This window comes from Parus major, chromosome 14 (assembly GCF_001522545.3).
Source record: "Parus major isolate Abel chromosome 14, Parus_major1.1, whole genome shotgun sequence".
NCBI lineage: Eukaryota > Metazoa > Chordata > Aves > Passeriformes > Paridae > Parus > Parus major.
Genome location: NC_031783.1, coordinates 9,447,038 through 9,468,248, shown reverse-complemented (window position 1 = coordinate 9,468,248; position 21,211 = coordinate 9,447,038). Strand labels below are relative to the sequence as shown.

Here is a 21,211-nt window from a genome sequence, read left to right as displayed (position 1 = left end):
GATTTTTTGTGACCTTTTCCTTGGACTAAAAATAAGAGAAGCTATAAAACTGTAAGACATGGTAAGAAAAAGTACCTGTACAAATTTATTTGAGTTGCTCTTGTCCCCTATAACTTCTGAACCTGAATAAAATATTACAATAATTTTAATTTATCTGAAATGTCTTGGTGATATCAAATGTATAGCTCATTCTGAAGAGGGAATTTCCTGTGACAGCTTCCTTTTTTGATAAAGTGCCTCCAGATACTTCTTCCTAGACTTCAAAGACAGCCAGTGGTTACCTGTGGTTAACTGTATAGAAAGACCACTAGACGTATGGCCAGGTTTTTTATTTGCTTTGAGAGTAGAAAGGGAAATTTGCCTTCAGTAGAAAGGGAAAAGATCACATATTATGCTTTTTTCCTGAGGTATGAAAGGGAAATAATTTGCGAATTATTTCATCGTGTCATCTTGGAGACGTGGCAGGGGCGTCAGGGAGAGTTAAGTTTTTCTATCGAACACAAACCCTTGATTGAGATGAGCCTTGCCCAGCGCTGTGAGGATCAGCTGATGCCCATAAACCAAGCTGTGGAACCAAGCAGACTCCAAAGGGGAATTTCCATTGCCAAGGTTTTTGCCGTTTCTCAGGCGCTCACGCCCAGGGACTGGTTCTGCTAACAATCAACCTCTGTGGCAGTGCAAAGCCTGAAACACTTCCAGAGACTGCCTGGGCTGATGGAGAAAAGATCCATTAGTTGTGCTCCTTCCAGCTGCTGCAGGCGCTGGCTGTAAATTGTTTCTTCACCTTTCCCAGCGGTTTTTTGTGTACCTTGAGCAGGTGTGATGTCCTGGAGCTTTTCCTCTGGGTTCCCTGTGTTCCACTGGACCTGCGTGGTCTGTGTCTGTTGTACACAAATTCCTGCAATGGATCAAGAGGTCCTGTGAAAAACAAGAGCTGTGGGGGCTGGCTTCAGAGAAGGGAGCTATTAAGGGTAATTTTACTGGGGTTTGTTCACTTCTTTCTGAATGAAAACAGCTGACACAGGTGCAATCGCTGGTTTGAAATCTGAATTAGAAGATGTCAGGAAAGCTGGAATCTTTACCCCTGAATGCTTAAGGGCATTAAGACAGGGGTAAGACAGTCTTTCCAAAGAAAGTAATTCAAAAATTACAGTCATTCCAAAAAGCAGTACTCCAAGGCCAATAATTATCATGTTATTCTTAGAATTTTGGGGTAGGTGGCAATAAGGGGTTTTACTCTGTAATTTTTTGTTTTGAGGGGTTAGCATAGGCAGAATCTTTCAAGATTATTTTCAGTATAGAGTGGCAATTCAAGGTGGCATTGGGATTCTTACTTGCCATGGACACACACCATCATGGTACATCTTTTTTTCCCTATATCCTTGAAATACAGGACTCTTTATCCTGAAACAATTCCCCAATTCATCTTTTTTTTTTTTTTTCCTTGTGATTCACTGACTCCGTGTAAGTCAACAGACATCGTCTTTAGTACACAGCTGGGAAGAAATAGCAAAAAGTTGGAATAGGAAGAAACAACTTTCTCCTTGGAACAAGTGTCTCACAGTCAGAGTGCCTCAGCAACGAGGAGAGCAACAACCACAGCAGCAGCACTGACAGTAGCAAATTCAAGAGCTGGGGCAGGAGGAGGGATGTTCCCAGACACCAGAGCCTGAATATCCATCCTGTTAAGTTGTTAGAATAGCCCTTGGCATTGTTGGCTCAACCTGAAACAGCTTTCCCAAATGATTTCTGGATGTGGTTTGTGAGTTAACACAAATCAAGGGCCCGGGGACAATAGCTGGTTTGTTTGCAGTGATTGCATTTGGGTGGGTGAGAGTTTAATGGGACAGACCAGAAAACAATCCCAGTTGCATTTAATTTGTACATAAAGGCAGTGGGACCAGGTATTGTTCTGTGGCTGCTTTTGATGTAATTTATGGTATACTAGTATTGGAATCTAATGTTTTATATATTTTTTAAATATTTTTATTCATTGTGACTGTTAGAGCATTACTGGAGTTAATCCTTCACTTTTTATGTTCATCAGAATTCAGGTATAGTGCTGTCTTTGAAAAATAATAAAATTCTGTCTGCATGGCCTTGCCTGAAAATCAGACAAATGTGACAGTATTGCTGTTCTTTTGGAGTCCACCTGTGTACTAAATATAAATATTTCCATTCTGTTGGTAGTGCAACAGACAAAAGCTTGATAGTATTTCACTTGTCTTGAGTCTTGTATTTCTTGTAAACAGAAAGCATCTGTTTTGAATTCCTAGAACTTGATAGCTCTTCTGTGTGAACAGAAGTGAGTGGTGTGATAAAAGTATTGCCATAAAAATAGTAAGAATAACAGAATGGTATCTACAGGTATCTCCTGATCTTTTTGTGACAGTATCATTTCACAGAGTAATGCCATAGCCATAGTTTTGTTAGGAAGATTCTGGGGAAAGGAGGCCTAGAATCTGCAGGATGTAGAATTTGCTGGGAATGAGAGCAGTCCTGCCTGGAGCTGCTGGATTTCAGATTCTGGTTGTTTCAGCCAGTAATTGTATTTAACAGTGAAAGCAGCTGTAGTGTATTTTTTTCCCCCCTTCAATTTAAATAAGGTCGTCATTTTCTTTCCGAGAAAACCTTGATTTTGCACAAATTTCAAACAAATAAAAAATGCAGAAAAAAAACCCAAAGTAGCTAATTTACCTGAATGCACCTGTAACAGAGAAACCAGGAAGGATATGAACCAGAGATCTGGTGAAATTTTTCTTCTTTTCTTTTCTAGCTTTTTTTTTTTTTTAATTTAGAACTCAAATCTTGAACCATTGTCAGAAAGTTGTCGTCTGAATTTATAGACCAGTTAGTGGATAAAGGTTTTTCTCTCATTCCAACATCACTATAAAAGATGGTCTTGCACAAACTTTGATCACACACTTGATATCCTTTTGTATTATAAACAGCCAGACTCCTTTTTATGCCCTGTTGCAGTAAGGTTTTTTCCCTATTTGTTGATCTTAAATGCTCAGTTTCTTCTCCCTTCCATCCTTTGTTTTCCTGTATCTCTCCAATCCTCCAATTTTCATCCATCCATGGACTTCTCAGTTGTAAACTAGGCCTGAGTGACACTGAGATTAATATTACACCCACTGTGGAATTGCCTTGGCTATAACACAAATCTTGTTTTCTTTCACTAGAATGTTATGGAACAATTCAATCCCGGACTGAGGAATTTAATAAATCTGGGGAAGAATTATGAAAAAGCTGTTAATGGTAAGTTTTCCAGGTGCTACATTTAGAAAGAATACTTAATTCTCATTTAAATATACATATTGGATATGAGAGTTATGTATATAGGCTTAATTCCCAAGATGAACTTTGGATGTGTTTAATTAAGAGGAAAAAACCCCAACAAGCACAAATATACAAACACATGCACCTTCTCTCCAGTCTTTTGGGGTCTTTCCACTGTCCTGGAGAAGTTGCATCACAAACACTTAGGCACAGAGCTCCTGCAAAATAAACTGAAAGTGGCTTTAAAGTAACCCACATTGAAATAGTAAGTGAAAAAAAACAAAGTTATGTAAATCAGGTGTAATTTTTTTTCTCTCTGAAAATACCTTCCAGAGATATTTCACATTCTTAGGTCAGTTTCTGCTCACCTTCACACGTCACTCCTTAAGTAACCCTGAGTACAGAACAATGTGAATTAGTTCAAGCTGCAGAGTGGATTGATCTGTTGTTGTTGTCCATACTAATCTTGATGGTATCTTTTTCATTGAGTCAAAATCAGAATGAATTTGAATCTAAGGACTAGTCTCTCAAACATTTTAGAATATAATTGCATGCTCCCATTATTGACTTCAAGGAACAATCCAAGTCCTTTCCAGGACTGGGCTCCAGACTCCCAGAGTCTGCACTGTGGGGCCTGTCAGAGCCTGCTCCCCATGCAGACCTGTCAAACTGCTTGATACCATATTAAAGCCATGTAAAATCTCTAATTTTGCCTCACTCAAGCCTATGGCACATCTTTCCCCTCCGTGTAATGCAGTCCTCTGAGAAACGGGATCCTGCAGTAGTGCATAGCCAAACAGACATTGAAATCTCTCTCCATGCAAATTTTAGACCTGGCTTGAGAAAAAGATAAAACCAAAGCCTGCTGGAGGTGAAAATAGGGAAATGTTGACTTATTTGTGGCAGTGTCTAACTTGATGGATTAACATATGGTTACCTAGTACCTGACCTTAGGAATTATAGGTAGTACCAGAAGTAGTAACAAGTGCTTTTGTATTCATTTGAAATATTTCTATACTGGGTTCTGAGGGTCCTGCTTCTCACACACTTTGTTGTTGATGTATTACATTTTGGCTTTTGTTGCATTTGCCTTTAAGCCTAGCTGATAAGGCATATCTAGCATGAATGCTTATTTTCAAATGAATATTTACATTTACAGTGTTGCAACAACTCTTGCAAAGTCATCTTTGGACTCTCATAAATTGGTAATCTTTTCACCCTAAGTTCTGTGTGGTGTAAATAGATCTGTAACAAGGAGTAAATACTCTATTGCTAATCAAACACCTTGCAGCTTTCCAAAATGTCGGAGTATGCTGAAAAAGAACATAAAACTTATGAGAACTCCAGATGTGTTTACAATTTATTTTTCTACACTTTGAGGACAAAAGGTAAAAAAAGCCTCCCTTTCTGCAGAAGTAATTGATATGCCATAGTACTGGTGAAGGGACTATGCAAGTGGGGTTCTTGACTTAGCTTGATTAGCACAGGGAAAATCACACATTTCCATCATTTTTTAGTGCTTGTATTAGAAGAAAAGAGTGACTTGGGGCTGTCTTGAGAAAACACAGATAGGAGGAGTTAGACTGTCATCACATCCTCTTGTACAGGTGGCACATTGCTCCATCAGTAGCGCCAGTATAATTCTTCTGCTCAGAAAGTTTGAGTGCAGAGCACCTATGAGACAGAGCTTAGACCAAAATCACCTTTTCTAATGCAACAGAGCCTCAAACAGAATCTTTGTTTGATTTGGAAAATTTTCAGGCTTCTCAGTGAATATACTGTTTGTTATGCAACCAAAGATGTCACCTTACTAGTAAAAACTAGAAAGTACAGATCTGTAATTGGCCATTATATTCCTCTCAGAAAAAAAAAAAGAAGTATTCTGAATTTAACAGTGAGGCTCTGCTTGACTTTCACTTTAGGTCAAAAATGTACTATATGAAAAATTATGACAAATAACTTCAGTAAGTTATTTTTCACATTAAAGTTTGCCAGTTTGTTCTTGTTATTTCTTTTTTTTGTGGTGTGCAGATCAGTTCTAGACACTGAAGATGCAAGGCAGCCACTGTAGATCTATTCCCTGTGTAAGATGTTTCTCCCCACTGGCCTCCCTGGAGCTTCAATCCCAACATTTCTCTGTTCATTCCAGCAAAACTGGCTTTGCTGTTTAAATCTGCCCTAGCCAGGAAATGATTAACTGGCAATAACTGAAACTTGGTGGTATATATTAAGAGTTTATTGGTTCCTGTAACAGTCAACTTTAGAGGGAAATGATGGTTTGTTTTTGAGGGGCTCCACATCTCCCTGGGACAGCTGCAGTTCGGTGGTGTTGTGGCCAGTTGCCATTTCCCAGGTCTCTGGTCTGGCTGGTCACCACAAGAGACCTCAGCAGTTTTTGGATGTTTGGGATTGCAGTTTGGGTTTTTCCAACAGTTTTCTCTGTACTAAGGAAGTTTGCTGTGCCCTGACCAATGCAGATGCTGATTGCCTCTGGGTATGCACAGGAGCTGGAGCTAAATAACAGGCTGAAACTTCATTAATATATTCTGGAGTTCTGTCTTTTTTCCCTGGTTTCAGATCAGCAGGGAGCACAGAGACTTTGGTAACTTTCTCTGACAGAAGGATTTCCTTGTTGCCATATATCCCTCTCTTACTCTGTGCTCTGGATGATGAGACTTCATAGAATGGTGCATTAATAAAAATGGAAGATATTTTTTTAACAGTTGTGTTTTTTTCACTCACCCCCAGTTATGGTAGTGGCTGGAAGAGCGTATTATGATAGCCTTGCAAAGATTGGGGACATATCAGCAGATTCTCCAGTTTCAAAAGAATTAGGTAAGTGAAAATTCATTTTTTAAATTACTCTGAAGTATAAAGTTTATTTTTGCTTTCCTGCTGGCAGTTCACAGAACAAATGTGAAGTAGATAAGGATCAGTAAAAGTATGTTCTACGCTTACGTAACACGGATGGAAGGGATTTGATGCTTTTAAGGCATATTATTTCTCAAGACACTTACAATGTTTTGACAAGATTACCTTTTTTTTCCCCTCCTTTTGTGAATATAGATCTTCCTATGCATTCAAAATCATGTATTTTTAAGCTCCTATAATTCTAAAGTAAATAGGAAAAAGCATGCATCTTGATTTTTAATGCAGAGGTGAAGGTTGAAATACTTTTGTAACAGAATATTGGTATGAAGGGTCCTCGTGTACAATAGCAATTCTAAACTAAATTTTCTGGTTGAGTGTCATTGTGAAGGGTTCAGTTTTACTTCACTACTTTTGATCAAGTGTATCACTTAAAGTCCTCAGGTACATTTATATTTATTTTCTACTTGAGCTTTTGAAAGAGAAACTATAGACTCAAAGACAGATTAATTTTACATTAATATAAATCCACCTCAAGTTCTGTACTCTCCTGAAAAAATTTCTGAATATTTGAAAGATCAGGAGCAGCACTTGACCTTGACAGCTTCACTTCTGTAGGCTGAGCAGTATAATTGCAACACTGGGCAAAGGAGTACAAAGTGTTTGTAGTATTTCTGACAAAAGATTCTCGTGTCACTGCAAAGCAAAACACTGGGACCTATACTGCAAAGAAAAAACACTTTCTTAATGTCTTCATTTGCTTTTGACAAAAATATCTTGATGATGTGTCTTGCCTCTGAACTTTTGATTTTAGACAAAACGTAGGACCCTTCCAGTGATGAAACTTGCATCTCTTCCTGTAACTCACAATAGTTTGTTAATTCAGCTGATTACAGTGGATGGGCTTAGCAATTCTTTTTCATAGCTCTGGAGAAGTAGAATTGAGGGGACAGCCTCCTCTTGAAAGGTGGCCACTGGTTTCTGTGTGGCTGCCTGCATTTTTATGGTTTGTTCTGAAACCACTTGTGGGTGAGTGGTGAGGTCTGTGCCGAGGGCTGGGAGCGGTGGAACAGCAAACAGGGCAGAGCAAACAGTCCCGACGAGCAGCTCCTCTGTTTGCTTTGCAGGCTGTTTACAGAAAGCAAAGCTGCTGCTGTCAAACTATAGAACAGTTAAAAGAAATGGCTATGTAGAGTTTTATGAAATAGTAGAAAACACACAATTGCAGTTTTTGCAATCAAGCAGCTGGTCAGATGCATGGAAGCAACTGATTTATGACTTGTCACTGTGGGACATTGTCTGCTTATTTGGAAATATTGTTATGATTGGGTAATCTTCTGCTGACTTCTGAAAATAGCTGGTTTTCCTTGTTATTTGGCACAATAAAGAATTGTGATTGAAAACATATTTTTGTTTAACTATGAATTCCATCCTGCAATTACAAATCTTTTTCAAGATATACCATATCAAGAAAACACGGCCTTCTTCCCTGATTTCTGTTCACCTTCTCCTTCAACTGTTACTGCAGAAAAGTCTTTTCTTCTTAAGGCAAACAGTAACTCTGGATTTCTTCCAACATACTCTCTGATGGAATACTTAATTTAGAGATAAGGAAAGTCAATGAATGCTGGAAAAGGTAGGATAATGTGGTTAGGAGTCTGTGACAGATCATTTGCATTTTCAAGAAAAAGTCTTACAAGTTCTGAAGCTGGGCTACAATATTAGACTATTTACCAATGACATATGATACACCCAGGTGTCTCTAAAAGTACGTGCTTGAAAAGAAAAGTATTTACTGTGCACTTCTGTGCTTTAATACTATTGCAGTGCATGCTAAGCAGTATGGGGTGCATAAGAACAGATCAAACTTTGCCCATTTGTGGGTCCTGTAACTCCAGGGGAGCCCCCTGTGCAAACCTCATCCATGAGTTCCTTTAGACTTGCCAAAAGACAAGTGGTTGACCACTAGCAGCTCTGTCATGCATAATACTTCTGTTATCTCTGAGGTGGTTTCACAGCTCAAACCCAAACCTGCTGGGTGACCTAGAGTGTATTCACTGCCAATGTGATGTAAAGATTGGTATCAAACCCACAGCCAATCCTTCCTCCTCACCAGGAAACACAGAACCTGGGCTTCTGAGATGAGACAGTAAAATAGATACCAGCCCCACAGCAGGGTAGAAACAGAAATGGAATAGAAATAAAGGAGATTTTTTTGAAGTTGAGGGTTGAAAGCAGAAAGGCTGGAGAAGTCATGGGGGAAAAATCAAGTAAAAATGCCAGATATCCTTTCTTCAGTTGAATGAGATTGGAGCAGAAGAGGGAAATGAGAATGAAAAGGAAATCTGGATATTCCAGCTGATTCAGAGCTTTTGTATTAAGTATCTCTATCTTTCAAGTCTGGTTGAAGCTCTCTGAACTATTTTAATACAGAATAATTTAAGCAAATTGAGGAAGTAGAAGAATGTACTGCAGTCACAACACAGTCCTTATGAATAAGGTATGAGTTGATTGAGTCGACATTCTTTCTAATTCTGTATCTCCCTAAATTTCTGAGCTTGTAGTCCCTCAGACTTGGCTATGAGCATTTAAAGAACAGAATCTGAATTTATTGCTTCAAGCTATCCTGCAATATGGAATTTGCATACCTTTTTTCCTAGGCACCTTTTGGAAATCCCTCTAGGAAGAAAAGATGGAAAACAAGAAACTGCATGTTTAAAAATGTTAAGATTTCATACTATTCAAATTCCAGCAAACCACACCAGCACAAAATGCTGTGTTTCAATAATGCAGTAAAACCAATTTCACATAGACACTTCACCACGGTGTTAAAATAGTAACTTTCACATGTTGCTAATTGTTTTTGTCTTGCCCAAAACACAAAGGCTTGTGGGGCTTTGTCGTGTCAATTTTTAGTGCTTATCATTTAAATAAAATCTCCTCTAGTAATACAGGCTGTTTCTGTAGGCTTCACTTGCACAAGGAATTGGGAAGTTATTTCCTGCTTGCCTGTGGAATTCTGCTTCTCATATCTTCCCAACTATCTTCTCCAGCACCTGCCAGTTATTGTAGCTACATCTCATTTTATATTGTGGGTGTAAAGTCCCACTTAGTTTGTTGTGTAGCAACGGTATCTACAGCAGTCACCCACAATTACATTATGGGTCTGTACCCAGAGCTGGTTGCTCAAGAACTAAGGAGTGTGAACTATTAATTGCTTGTCCAAATAGTAAAAGAAAGAAAAATATTACATTGCATAGTTTTGATCAGTGGAAATAAATTGCAGAAGATCAGTGTGTTAAGAGGACAATCAGAGGAGACAAAAGTCTATTCCCTAATCTAACCAAGACTGATAATTTATTTAAAGATTACTCTAGTTTACAGGCATGTTTTTTTATAGTTGCACTGTGTTAAAACTTAATTGGAAACAGGTATGCGAGAGCTTTATCTCATCTGCAGTCTAAAATGTAAGAATTTGGAGAAGTTTGGGTTCCTTTCAGAAGAATTTTTTTGGTTAAAAACCACTACAAATGATCTAGAGGAGCAAGTACTGAAGTAAAAGATTGCTCTTTGTTGTGGCAGTCACAAGATAGAGGCAGAGAGAAAACCCCAAAACTTCTCCTTGTGCACAGAGGAAGTGGAATTCTTTCCTGACAGAGGGTGAGCCCTGAACTTGATGTTCCTCTCAAGCACAAAAGAGCAAACTGTTCTTCAGGTTAAAAGACAGGATTTGAACACATTCACAAAACACTTTTGCCTGTCAAGTGGTGTAATTTTAAAGGTCTCCACAACTTTGTCGTGTTTTGTCAAATACAAAACCTTGTGGTATAGTAGTACCACTTTATTTTACACAGTAATAGTGATTTCAGGAATTCTGTGACATGAATCAGGCAGGGGTTCTCTAGATCCATATTTCCTTTTTCTGAGAGCCTTTATACCTCCAGCTATTGGGGTAACTGCATATTGGTTTGAGGGTCAAGGCTGATAAACCTTCAGTCAGAATAAACTAGTGGTTGTTTGTGAATAGACCTGCCATTTATCCAAAATTTGGCATTTTTATGAATATCTATCAAGTTTGTACATTACAGTTCTTGAGTAACATCTAACAGTTTCACAACGATCCTTTAGTAACTTTTATAGCTTTTTGTAAAGCAAACAATTTAACATTTGATAATCATGTTTATTTAATATTAATAGAATCAATAGTGTTTGGTTCAATCTGTAAAGAGTTGTGATTTTTTTTTTTTGTGATAACCACTTTACTTCAGCTTTGCAACTAAGTGAAATTCTGTGGGCTTTTCTCCCTCCTCATTGTTTTCAGAAGAGAGAATTTCTGCATCAGAAACTGTGAGCTTTAAATGGCCAGCTCATACAGAAAAAGTTTTGGAACTAAAATGGAAAATTCCAATTTTGCTAAAACAAACATATCTACTTGCTGAAAAATTTCTAATCAGACTGTAACATAAAGCAGCACTTTCTTTTTAAAATATTATCTTGCTAGTATTATTCAAAACTGTCTATTTTCTTCTTGTCTAATAAGCAAAATTGCCACGTGATTGGCAATTTTTCAGAGCTGTAGCTCTCTCTTGTTAATTCTGGGTTAAAGCACTCACTCTCACCAGTGAGAAAACCAAGCAGAAAAGAGAAAATCCCATGGTTTAGGATGAATGTAGCTAGCTCCACTTCCATTCAAATAAAAAGGGGAGGGAGGAGAGTTGTTGGCTTACTTTAACACGTCTACACTGACCCTGTCAGCTGGAGTTGTGTTTCACTTAGAAAGATGACACCATGCACTCCTGTGGGTGTTTCAGCTGAGGAGGAGAGCTCTGACATCTTGTCCTCTCACTGCATCCCTGCCATCCCTGTGGAACCTACCAGCTTCCTTTGGAATGGATTGCGATGGATAGAAAGGAAAGCGAACCATGCCAGCAGCTGCAGAACTTTTAGCACCTAATCTGGTGGAAACTTCTGGGAAACCAGCTTAGAGGCTGCAGTCTGAGTAGTTAGAATCAGGCCAGCGTTTCCTATGGAGCATTAATAAAAGAGTTTTCTGCTGTATTTCTAATGGAATTTGATTGGAAGAAGCCGCTCTGTTCCTGTGCTATAAAAGGAAACTACAGAGGGCTGTCTTGAAAGGGAAATACAAAGTATTTGTGGGGTTTTACAAGAATAAGGTTTAGTATCTTCCAGTTATACAGTAACATTCCAGGCTTATGCTGCTAGTGTAAGTTCCGTAATATTTCCCTGATAGAATGTAAACAGGAACGATACTTTCAAGAAGCACAGTGAACAAGGGATGGGTTTGTTACTGAACATAAAGAATGTTCAATACAAATGGATCCTGCAGTTTGTTCTTACAGAACCACCCCAAAAAAGTTTGTTCTGTGTACAATTATATCATTGTAAATTTTGTTATGAAAATGTCAAGATAAGTTACAAATTTTCAGGTTCTAGAAATGGCTGATGGGAGGAAGCAGAATATGAAAATAACACAAGGCTTTGGTAATGATTGCAATAGTTCCAGAGAAAAGAAAGAAGACAGATATTCATAGGATTTCAGTAATATTTTTCCAGCTATTTTTTCATGCTAAATTAGATAATAGGCTACATTTTTCAGTCAGTTTTAATATTTTATTACCCACCTACCCCAGTCTTACTGCACCCTATAAACTGAAGCTGATTCAGTTTTTAGTCATTGATAAGATGGGTGTAACACTTCTGCAGTCCTGGCCTGCTCAGGGTGGGTGTGTGGTGGTGTCTGGGCACCTGCAGCTCTAAGAGCACCTGCCTGTGTGCCCTGGCTCTGGGCTTCAGCACAGAAACTCCTCATGATGCTCCTGAGCACACACCTCCAGGGAAAAATACATATTCAGGACACCTGCAATGAGTGAGACTTGATATCTTCGTGCTGTGCCTCAAAGGCCTGTGAAGGGACTCCTTAAAGAATTTCTCACTGTACTGGAACCCATAAATTTCACGTGAGCCTCACACTTCCATCCTGCAGTGGAGCCCTGGGAAGGATGCCCTGGGCCTCACCTGTGTGTCCATGCAGCATTTCTGAGGTTGTGGCCAGGTCAGAGTGATTCCTGGTGCTCTGTGTGTGCTCCCCCAGCCCTGAGCCCAGCCAGACACGGCACATCCCCAGCGTTCAGGAGGTTGTTCTCTCTCACATCTCTAAGTTAAGGATGCTGAGCAATCACAGCCCCAGGTGAAATGTTGAGAAAATGTACTTACTGTGCTCTCAGTGAGACAATAAATGGAAGGTAAATGACAACTTTGTGAGGAAAATAATGTCATATTTGTAACTAGCTTGTAAATACTTTAGTGAAAGTCTAACTATATTTAGCCTTAACAGTCAGCTCTTCCTGCTGAATTAATTCTCAACAAAAAAAAAATAATAAATAAATAAATCCGGTATCCATTGTAGATGTCAGTAACAGTCCCACGGGGAAGGGCAGGGAACCAAAACCGATTGTCTTGGACTTCTGAGAAAGAGAATTTTATCAAAACTTTTGACTCAATTTAGGTGTGGGTTTTTTGGGTTTTTGGATACTGCTAAGACTGTGAAACTCAGTAGCAATTCCAAAATGCTGTAATGAAAGTTGCAGTGATTCCTTGTGGTTTATTGCATTTCATGTAACATTTATAATGATGACTTAAATATTTACTCACTCTGGTACTGGCATCCCATAAAAACTTCAGTTTTTGCTGGTTAGCATGATTTGTTTGTTCCATTCCTGCTGTAAAACAGAGATTAGCTCTCTTGTATGATCTTCCTTAACTAATCTGCCTCAAACCAGCAGGGTTTCATCCAGGCAAGTTCAGACTCGTGGCTGTATTGTAACTTCTTTTCTTTTCACCTGACTTGTGTGAAGATTAGGAGTCACTGCACACCACTGCAGCTCAGGTATGAAAAGCTGTGGTATACAGGGCTTCCAAGGCCCTATGAAAGATGAGTCTCTGACACACAGACCTTAATGTATTGTGGGTTTATATGTTTGGGTAAAAAAAAAACAAAACAAAAGTGCCTGCAGCAGACTTCATATATATTAGTAATGGAGTAACAGGTGGAAAAACAAGTTTTTAATTTTTCATGCATTATTTACATGGCATATGGTTTCCCTTTCCTTTTTTTAACATTAAAATTTAGTTTCTGTGCCTACCAATCATCTGAGACAAGCTGAATATTTCATGTTGATTAACATCTGTTCAGTGATACCTGTGTTTAAAAAAATTCTAATCTCTGAACTTTTTTTTACTAAGAGATCAAAACATCTCGTGAGACATGGGGGAACTAGACTGCAGACTGAACTTTGCTGAATCTGCAATAAAGTCATATTCCTCTTTAGAATACAGTGTGAGCTAATGTTTTTGCTCCATTTAAAACAGGAAAACAGGAGCATCACCCCAAGAACAAACTCAGAGTAACTGGAAATCAAAATGGTCTTGTTAATCTCATAAGTATTCAGTCTTGTCTAGCCTTATGTGGGAATAAGTAATGGATTAGCAGTTCATTGCCCACTTTATAGCATGGTATGAATCATGTAGTACTTTCTAAAATCACCTGTGTCCAGCTGAAAGAATTTGGCATTGATTTTAGTCTTAGTAAAATATATTTAAAAAGCAAGTCGATCCTTGGGTTTAAGTGAATATTGCTTATAAACAGGCATAGCCTTTCTAAGGTATAAAGAGCTGAGCAATATTCTGTCTCTTTCAATATTTAAATATCCCAAAGTTTTAAAGAAAAATAATAATTTAAATTCAAGTAATTAAAATTCTGTCTTCTGTACTGGGAAAGGCCTTTGTTATGTCATCCTAAACTATTTCACATGATGACCAATGAAGTTTTAGGACAAGAAAAGGGTGACTATATATAGTCTTGATCCTGGGCTACAAAAGGAAATGATATCATAAGAGGTGCTAGGCTACTAGAATAGAAGTGAACTGTGTTCTATCCCCTCATTGTTTGCCTAATTATGAAATGGGAAAAGGATCTTTGAATAAGAGGATTCTTTGATTTTATTTCCCATGCTGAGAGCAATGTGTAACCTAATGACAGGCAAGTTTTTGAGAGATTATTGCCAAGTATGTGTCAGTGAGATACAGACAGGCACTTGTACAGGTAGGTTATATATGTACAGGCAAATGTGTGCATTGCAAAATAAAGCTAATATTTGGGAAAGACAGAACTTAGTGTACAGCATTTGCTGTAAAAGTAAAATGCTGAAAGTCCCCTTTGGTCCCACTGATGCATCTTGTGCCTAGAAAGTTCTCTGCTGGGTAAAGCAGCTGTGACTCCTGGCCAAGTGTGTTGGCTGTGATATAGCTGGAAAGAATTCATTTCACTGGATAAAACAGAGGCTGAAGTTTTGGGCTTTTTTTGGGTTGGGTTGTCTGGGGGTGTTTTCATACAGATGAAAATTTGATTGTGGTCAATGACACTTAAAAAGTCAGCATGGGCTATAATACGTTTTTCCTTCTGGAGCCATATGAGGAGCACAGCAGCGAATTCCTGTGGGAAGGAGCAAGTGGAGCACGGGGAGTTCATCAGTTCAAACACCATCAGTGCCCAATTCACCAAATTAGCAACAGTGTCCTGCACAGCATTATTTATTGCTTACTGGGTTTGTCTGGATGTGGAGGCAAGATACCGAGACTATGTAGACTTAGGCATCTTGCAGGACTGTTTATCTCTTCTGTATCAATGAGACTGTGAAGTAATTATTCATTTCCCTTAACCCTTAATCTGTTTTAAATTAACTAACTTATTTGCTTATTATATCACAGAAACATTTCTGTTGTTCACAGCCTTAATGAGAACTCTGCATATTTTAAAATTAATCTCAGAATGCCATTTAGAATGCAAAGCTCTCCTTGCTTCTCTTTTTATTTTATTTGCAGATTTTATTTATGTATGGTTCTAGCTGCCTCAGGGTATTTTATCTAGTATGTAGAGTGGACTTAAAATACTTTACTATACTTTTAAATCTCTTCCCCTTTTCTTGATTGTAGGCTTTATTCTCTTTTTTTTTCTCCTCCCCATCACCTTCTGCAGTCACCTTCACAAAATGGCACAGAATGGTCATGTGTCAATGCCATTTTGTAAAATGAATTACAGGGAGATTTACTCCTGAATTCCTGTTCCATGTTCGCTCATGCAGTAAGGAAAGGCAGACTTGACCTAGTCCTATTGATTTATGTGCATATTACTATTAATTCTACAGATGGGGGAGTGTGTTAAAGCATTCTGGACAAATTTAATCAGAAGAAAAGTGTAGTTAGAGCAGGGCGAGTTTTACATTATTTTATCCTTCTTTATGATTTTCTTCCTTCATATGTTAAATTCCATTAAAGCTTTTTGGTTTCATCAAAGCATCTGTTGCACAGTTAAATCCTTCCTATCACAGAATTTAACATGTTTGAAGCTTAGCAGATGTTTGGTTCAGTTATATTTATTTGTTACTCTGTATTCCTTTGAAACTTCCTATTTTACTATCACCTGGGGGCTACTGTTTTCAAAGGACTTTGTTTCTAACATTCCCATGTCATAAATGCCTTTTTTCTGGGCAGAGGGTGACCTGGAGAAAAGAGCATCTTGCTAGCAATAGCATCTAATAACACACTTGGACTGTGCTGTCTCCTTGTGCAGCTTTGACTCAGCCTTTCATTCTCTTGTTTAATAGAAATAATTATGTGGCTTCATCTCTAAGACACAAAGTTAATCAACCTGCCCTGAATACAAAACAGGACAACAGGAGGTAAATGAGTGATATAATTAAGCATTTTGCCTGTTCCCAGACATCTAAAAAAGTCTCATTATTAAGAGACCTGAAATTTTTCAAGAACAACCTCCTCTAAATAAAACAAAATTGAAGTATATTTCAAATAAACTGATGTAATTAATACTTTTATTGATTCTAATGTAGCTATTTGGTATTTTAAAAGTTTAAGTGATTTTCTAGGTAGCTGTTGCTATTTGTTTCTGTGACAGAAGTCTATTGATTGAGTCCCATTTTTGTTTCTAACTTGAACAAATTCTTCTAGACTTCACAAGAACAGTCAACACAAGGTGAAAAGGTAAATAATCTGAACAATCAGCCAGTGCAAACAGTGAGGTTGAAGTGTAACTTCTGCAGAAGTTCTGGCCTTACAATGAGTATTTCTGAGAGAAATTTCTTTCCTTGGTTTTTATCTCCTGGGCAAGAGAGCTTTCAAGGATGTTTGGTGCTCAGGAGATGCTGTACATGGAGAAATGACTGTTGCACCCTTTGGGGTCATGATTTTTTTTTTTATTTTTTTTTTTTCGCAACAGCCCCAACATCATTAATGGAATTCTAGTCTGTATTACTTTCTCAGTAGAAAATACAGCTACAACCAACAGCCTTGGTTAATCACAAAGATTTTATGTTCAGGGTGTGGTGAGATGGAAAGCAGAGAAAAAGTATCATTGAAAGACACATATTTTAATAGTTATGCTTATCATCAAGACCAGTGCTTTGAGTTTATTAATTCATTGCATAATATGATGCCTAAAACTGGTTCAGGTTTACAGGATGGCTGCCACAACTTGGACTTTAATGGCCTGGTATCACGTGCTCTGTTCATGTCGTTTTGTTTGATAGGTTTGGGGGTTGCCCACAAATGATGACAAGGTTAATATTTGGCTATCAGGTATTATGAGTTCTCATATATAAAACCTAATTATGAGCAGCTTTAATATGGAGCAGAATATTTTAATTGATGTGAGAAATACATGTTTGTCTTCACCTTAAGTAGTTTTCTGTGCCTTTTTGCAAGAGCCTGGCCTTAGGTTATGCTGCCATTAATCCAGAGTAATCCACTGTCTTTCTTAGAGCTATTCTATAACTCACCATGGTGATTAAAATTCAAATATATTGAAGTTGTTCCATTTTCATTCTACTTGAACACTTCTGTGTAGGCTAGGAGTTGTTTTGTCTTTCATGAATTAGTCTGCAACAAAAACTTGTCTCCTTGTATAAATTAATTCAGGAGAACACAATCTAAATGTGACTAACCCATGATCTTAAACTGGTACTAAAGAAACATGATGTATGTTCACTGCAAAAATGCACTCTATTTATTCTATTAAAGTTCCAAATCTGATCTAGAATTTACATCTTAATAGATCAGAGTGTGGTTACTATGGATGGGTTCTTTTCATGTTTTGAATCAACATTTTGAAAGGGGAAATAAAATGGGTGAGCCGGTACATGCAGTGTCTGTGGATTCCTGGTGACAGGGAGGAGATCCCAGAATAAAGTGTGTATATATATGTATATATATTCATATATATATATGTATCTACACATATATACATATATATATACATTAAGTATAAATATGACTTTTGTCTGATACACAGTACAGGAAGTCTCTGGTTGGGAGCAAAAGAAAATGCAGTTAGGGACAGAGCCACTGACACCTAAAGACGCTGTTTAAGAGTGTTCTGGAACACTCTTAAATAAACCCACCAAATAACCCAGCATAAACCATTTAGAAGGAAGTGTAGCTTTCAAAGTTCTCTTCAGGACAGGTTCTGGCAGTGTTTTTTTGTCAGAGAGATGAAAAAACCCGTTTCCAAGCGAGCAGTGGAAGCAGAGAGGCTGGAAGGCCGCGGCGGGTGCGCGACAGAAATAACCCCGTGTGCGCGTCAGGTTTTCCACGCGCGCCGCGCCAGGTGAATGGGAGTTCTGTGGGGAGGGAGGGAGGGAGGGAGCCCCGGAGCTGAGTCAATGCCCAGCCTTGTTGGATGTCTGTCTGTGCTCGGAACGCCGCCCTTGCCAAGGATTAGCTCAGAGCTCTGCCTTGGCAGCCACTGCTCGGAGTGGGGTTTTTACACAGAGGGAGAATAAGTTTGTTTTTAAAGCACAGAAGTCTGTAAGGGTAATTATTTTGGGGGCCATTCCAGTTCTCGCCCTGAATTTCTGTAACTTCCCAAACAGCTTTCTAGTCTGTGTATGTAAAACCAAACAAACTTTGTAATTTTATTTCTATTTCTTGATATTTCCTCCTGCTTTCTTTTATCAACATTTTCTTCTTAAGTTGTAGATAAGTATTCACAAAACTCTTCTAACTTTAAAGGCCCATTACAGTCTAAAATGTATCTTTTGGGTTGATTTGGTGAAACAGAAACAGTAGTAACTAAAGTGCATTCACATGGGGAGCCTTAAAATAACACCGCTTACCTCCGTTACTTCAAGTGTTTGTGTAACTAATTGTATTTACTTTTCTATTGCACGTGAGCAGCTAATTACTGTAGCACCTCTCACTTCTCATAGTATTTATATTGCTGTAGTCACCAGCAGCTTTAAATAAGAACGAAAAAACCCACACCACTCTTTGGGCTGTACAGAACTCAGAAAAACTGTATATATTTAAAAAAATAATAAAGCACTCCTCTATTTCTGTGACTGTGAATTTGTCATGTGAATGACAAATCAAAAGGGAGAAAGGTGGAGACATATTCCTGCACATGGGGATGTGTCTACCTGATGTGAGGTTACCAAGTCACCAACCTGCACTATGTGGAGACAGGCTTGGATGTCTGTGCAGATGGGAAAGAAGATGAGAAGGTTCTCAGGAAGAGTTCTGTCATTCATTTATTGAGCCAAATTTTTAAATTATTGGTATCTTCTGGGAGCTTTTCTGAGCAATGATCAGAATGACACGAAGCATTATGAGATGATAAGTTTTTGCTCAGGGATTCTCAGAAAATATGAATGGTAGAAAACAAAATCAATACAGTGGTGTGTAAAGCACTTAATGCATCCTTTGTATTTTAACTCAAAAAAAGGAAACTAGAATTGCCTAAAATGGCAAACAGGAGGGACACACAGTCCCATGCAGTGACTGCCAGTGATGTGCAGGAATTACAGAACTGTGGTCAGTCAGCAGCCCTGCCTGTGCACGAGGACAGCACAACTGCAGGTACATGGGGCAAACCCAGGTGGGAGAGTGAGGGATACAAGGATCACTGGAGGAGCTGTGCCAGGGAACCAGCTGTCAGACTGAACCTGCCAGTCCTGCCATGCAAATGGAGTGCCAGGAAAACACATACTCCAGTCAAGGCTTCCACATGCAACCCAGTTCATGGATCTGATCATGATCCTGGCACTTCCAGTTTTGGTAGCAGCTCCTGGTTGGGAGCTGCTAACAGCAGGCTGCTCTGATTTGGGTGCAATCAAACTGGGCCCTTCCAGCTGCTCTCCTCAGCAGTGTTGCAGTCTCCCAGACAGGGCTGGCACTCTGGTGTGCCTGTGCCAGGGCACGGAAGGGAGCAGGGCTGATGTGGCCGTGAGCAGCAGGCAGGGTGATGTGGCTGGCTGCGGGCAGGGCAGCACCAGCCCACTGCTTTGCACATACAGCCACACCCAAACGATGGAGGGACGTTTCCTCTCTATCCTCCTGGAACTGTTCAGCTTTCAGCTGCTCACAGCCCTGACTGGGCTGTGTAAGTGTGTGCTGGAAGACAGCAGAGCAGAATGGGATATTCAGGGTCTGTGGTGAGGATGCTGGGGAATCTGCTTTGCCTTGGCTCTTGGTTAATGCTGCACAGGTGGGAATTCCTGTGTGGATCAGGTCTGTTTTAGCAGGTGTGCAGCAAGGGAGCTGAAAGGTCGCTTTGTTGACTCTGAAGGTGCAGTAACTTAATAAACATTGAAGTGTGGTTTTCAGACTAAGAAATGGATAGCAGCTGTTTGGGTAGTAACAACTTGTGTGCTATTCTCTGACTTGGCACAAAAAGAGGCTGTTACTAAACCAACAGGAGCTATTCTGGAGAGAAGGAAGTATTAATTTTGTCTGGCATTCCATGTCCCTTTTGCATAACAATGCATGATTCTTCTAGCACTTATGAACTGCTTGGTTTGTCTGTGGCCAGAGTGAATTCATTTCAGCTGCCCTGATGAGCAGCAGCAAGAAATTTCCTACCCCTTTTAAATATAACCATTGATGAGTATATTAGTTAAATGCATTTTATTACTGCTCTTTGTTAACTAACTTCAGATGTCTAAGAAAGAAACCAATATAGTTGTGTGTTTATCAACAGGCCAAGTTCTGGTAGAAATCTCAAGAACACACAAGAAACTTAATGACAGTCTAGAGGAGAGTGTAAGTTAAATAATTTCTTCTATTTCATTTTGCTTGTGAAATTATAAATTACTTTTGCCAATTTTTAATAACCTTTAATTCATTTGTTTTTAAAGTTTAAAAAATTTCACAAAGAAATTATATCTGAACTGGAGAAGAAAACAGACCTGGATGTAAAATATATGACTGTAAGTGCATTCAATTCTAAAATTCCTAATTTATTTGTCTGTTGGTAGTCAAAAAAATTTTTTAGATGTTGTTTCCCAAGATTTAATTGATTGATACAAACTTTAATAGAAATGTACTTTATATATATAAAGATGACCAAGATTTTCATGCTTAATTTAATTTAAAAAGGGAACCCCTGTATGACTTCATAGTTCCTTAAAACCACAGCAGTTGCTGAACTTACTTGGGGGGTGTGAGCAGTATCTCAGAGATCACAGAAATGCTTTTTAGTCCCTTACCCGGATACATGGCTGAGTGCATTATGAGATGATGTAAATGCTTTGATTGCAGGCAACTTTAAAAAGGTACCAAACTGAACACAGAAGCAAACTGGATTCTTTAGAGAAGTCTCAGGCTGAGCTGAAAAAAATCAGAAGGAAAAGCCAAGGAGCACGAAATGTAACCAAGTATGAGCATAAAGAAATGGAGGTCAGTGCACTTATTTGTTTCTTTCTCTGTAGGAGAACTGGTCAACAGAAAAAGTTAATGGTTCATCAAAGCTGGTGTGTGTTAAAGGCACTCCTCGAGTTTGTACCACACCTGCAGTTGAGCTCTCACTGCTCCACTGTACATATTCAGAGACTTCTGCTTCCTAGATTTCATCCCTTGACCAAAAGTGGAGCTGGAAGTACACCTTTATGCAGAGTTTTACACAGGGAACCAGCTAAACTATGCAAATTCAGAAGTAATTTGCTATAGAGTAATTTCCCTGAGTAGGCAGTGC

At 38.7% G+C, this 21,211-nt stretch overlaps 1 protein-coding gene and 1 long non-coding RNA gene across 4 annotated transcripts in view; one reads left to right on the top strand and one right to left on the bottom strand.

Moving 5' to 3' along the window:
- The window catches only part of BAIAP2L1 (BAR/IMD domain containing adaptor protein 2 like 1), a 34,560-nt gene that overhangs the window by 5,271 nt on the left and 8,078 nt on the right, over window positions 1–21,211 (top strand). For both annotated transcript variants that reach the window (XM_015643043.3, XM_015643042.3), the window contains exons 2-6: window positions 3,186–3,261; window positions 6,031–6,117; window positions 20,219–20,280; window positions 20,376–20,447; window positions 20,779–20,916. In XM_015643043.3, the coding sequence (XP_015498529.1) occupies window positions 3,186–3,261; window positions 6,031–6,117; window positions 20,219–20,280; window positions 20,376–20,447; window positions 20,779–20,916 (435 nt within the window). The remainder of the gene's footprint in view (window positions 1–3,185; window positions 3,262–6,030; window positions 6,118–20,218; window positions 20,281–20,375; window positions 20,448–20,778; window positions 20,917–21,211) is intronic.
- On the bottom strand, window positions 581–20,828 carry LOC117245134. 2 transcript variants are annotated; one of them, XR_004499391.1, is made up of 3 exons: window positions 20,727–20,805; window positions 3,428–3,500; window positions 581–898 (listed from the first exon to the last, which is right to left on the bottom strand). It is a non-coding gene; the product is annotated as an uncharacterized LOC117245134 (long non-coding RNA). The 2 variants fall into 2 exon arrangements; XR_004499392.1 differs by lacking the exon at window positions 3,428–3,500 and having other exon boundaries at window positions 20,727–20,828.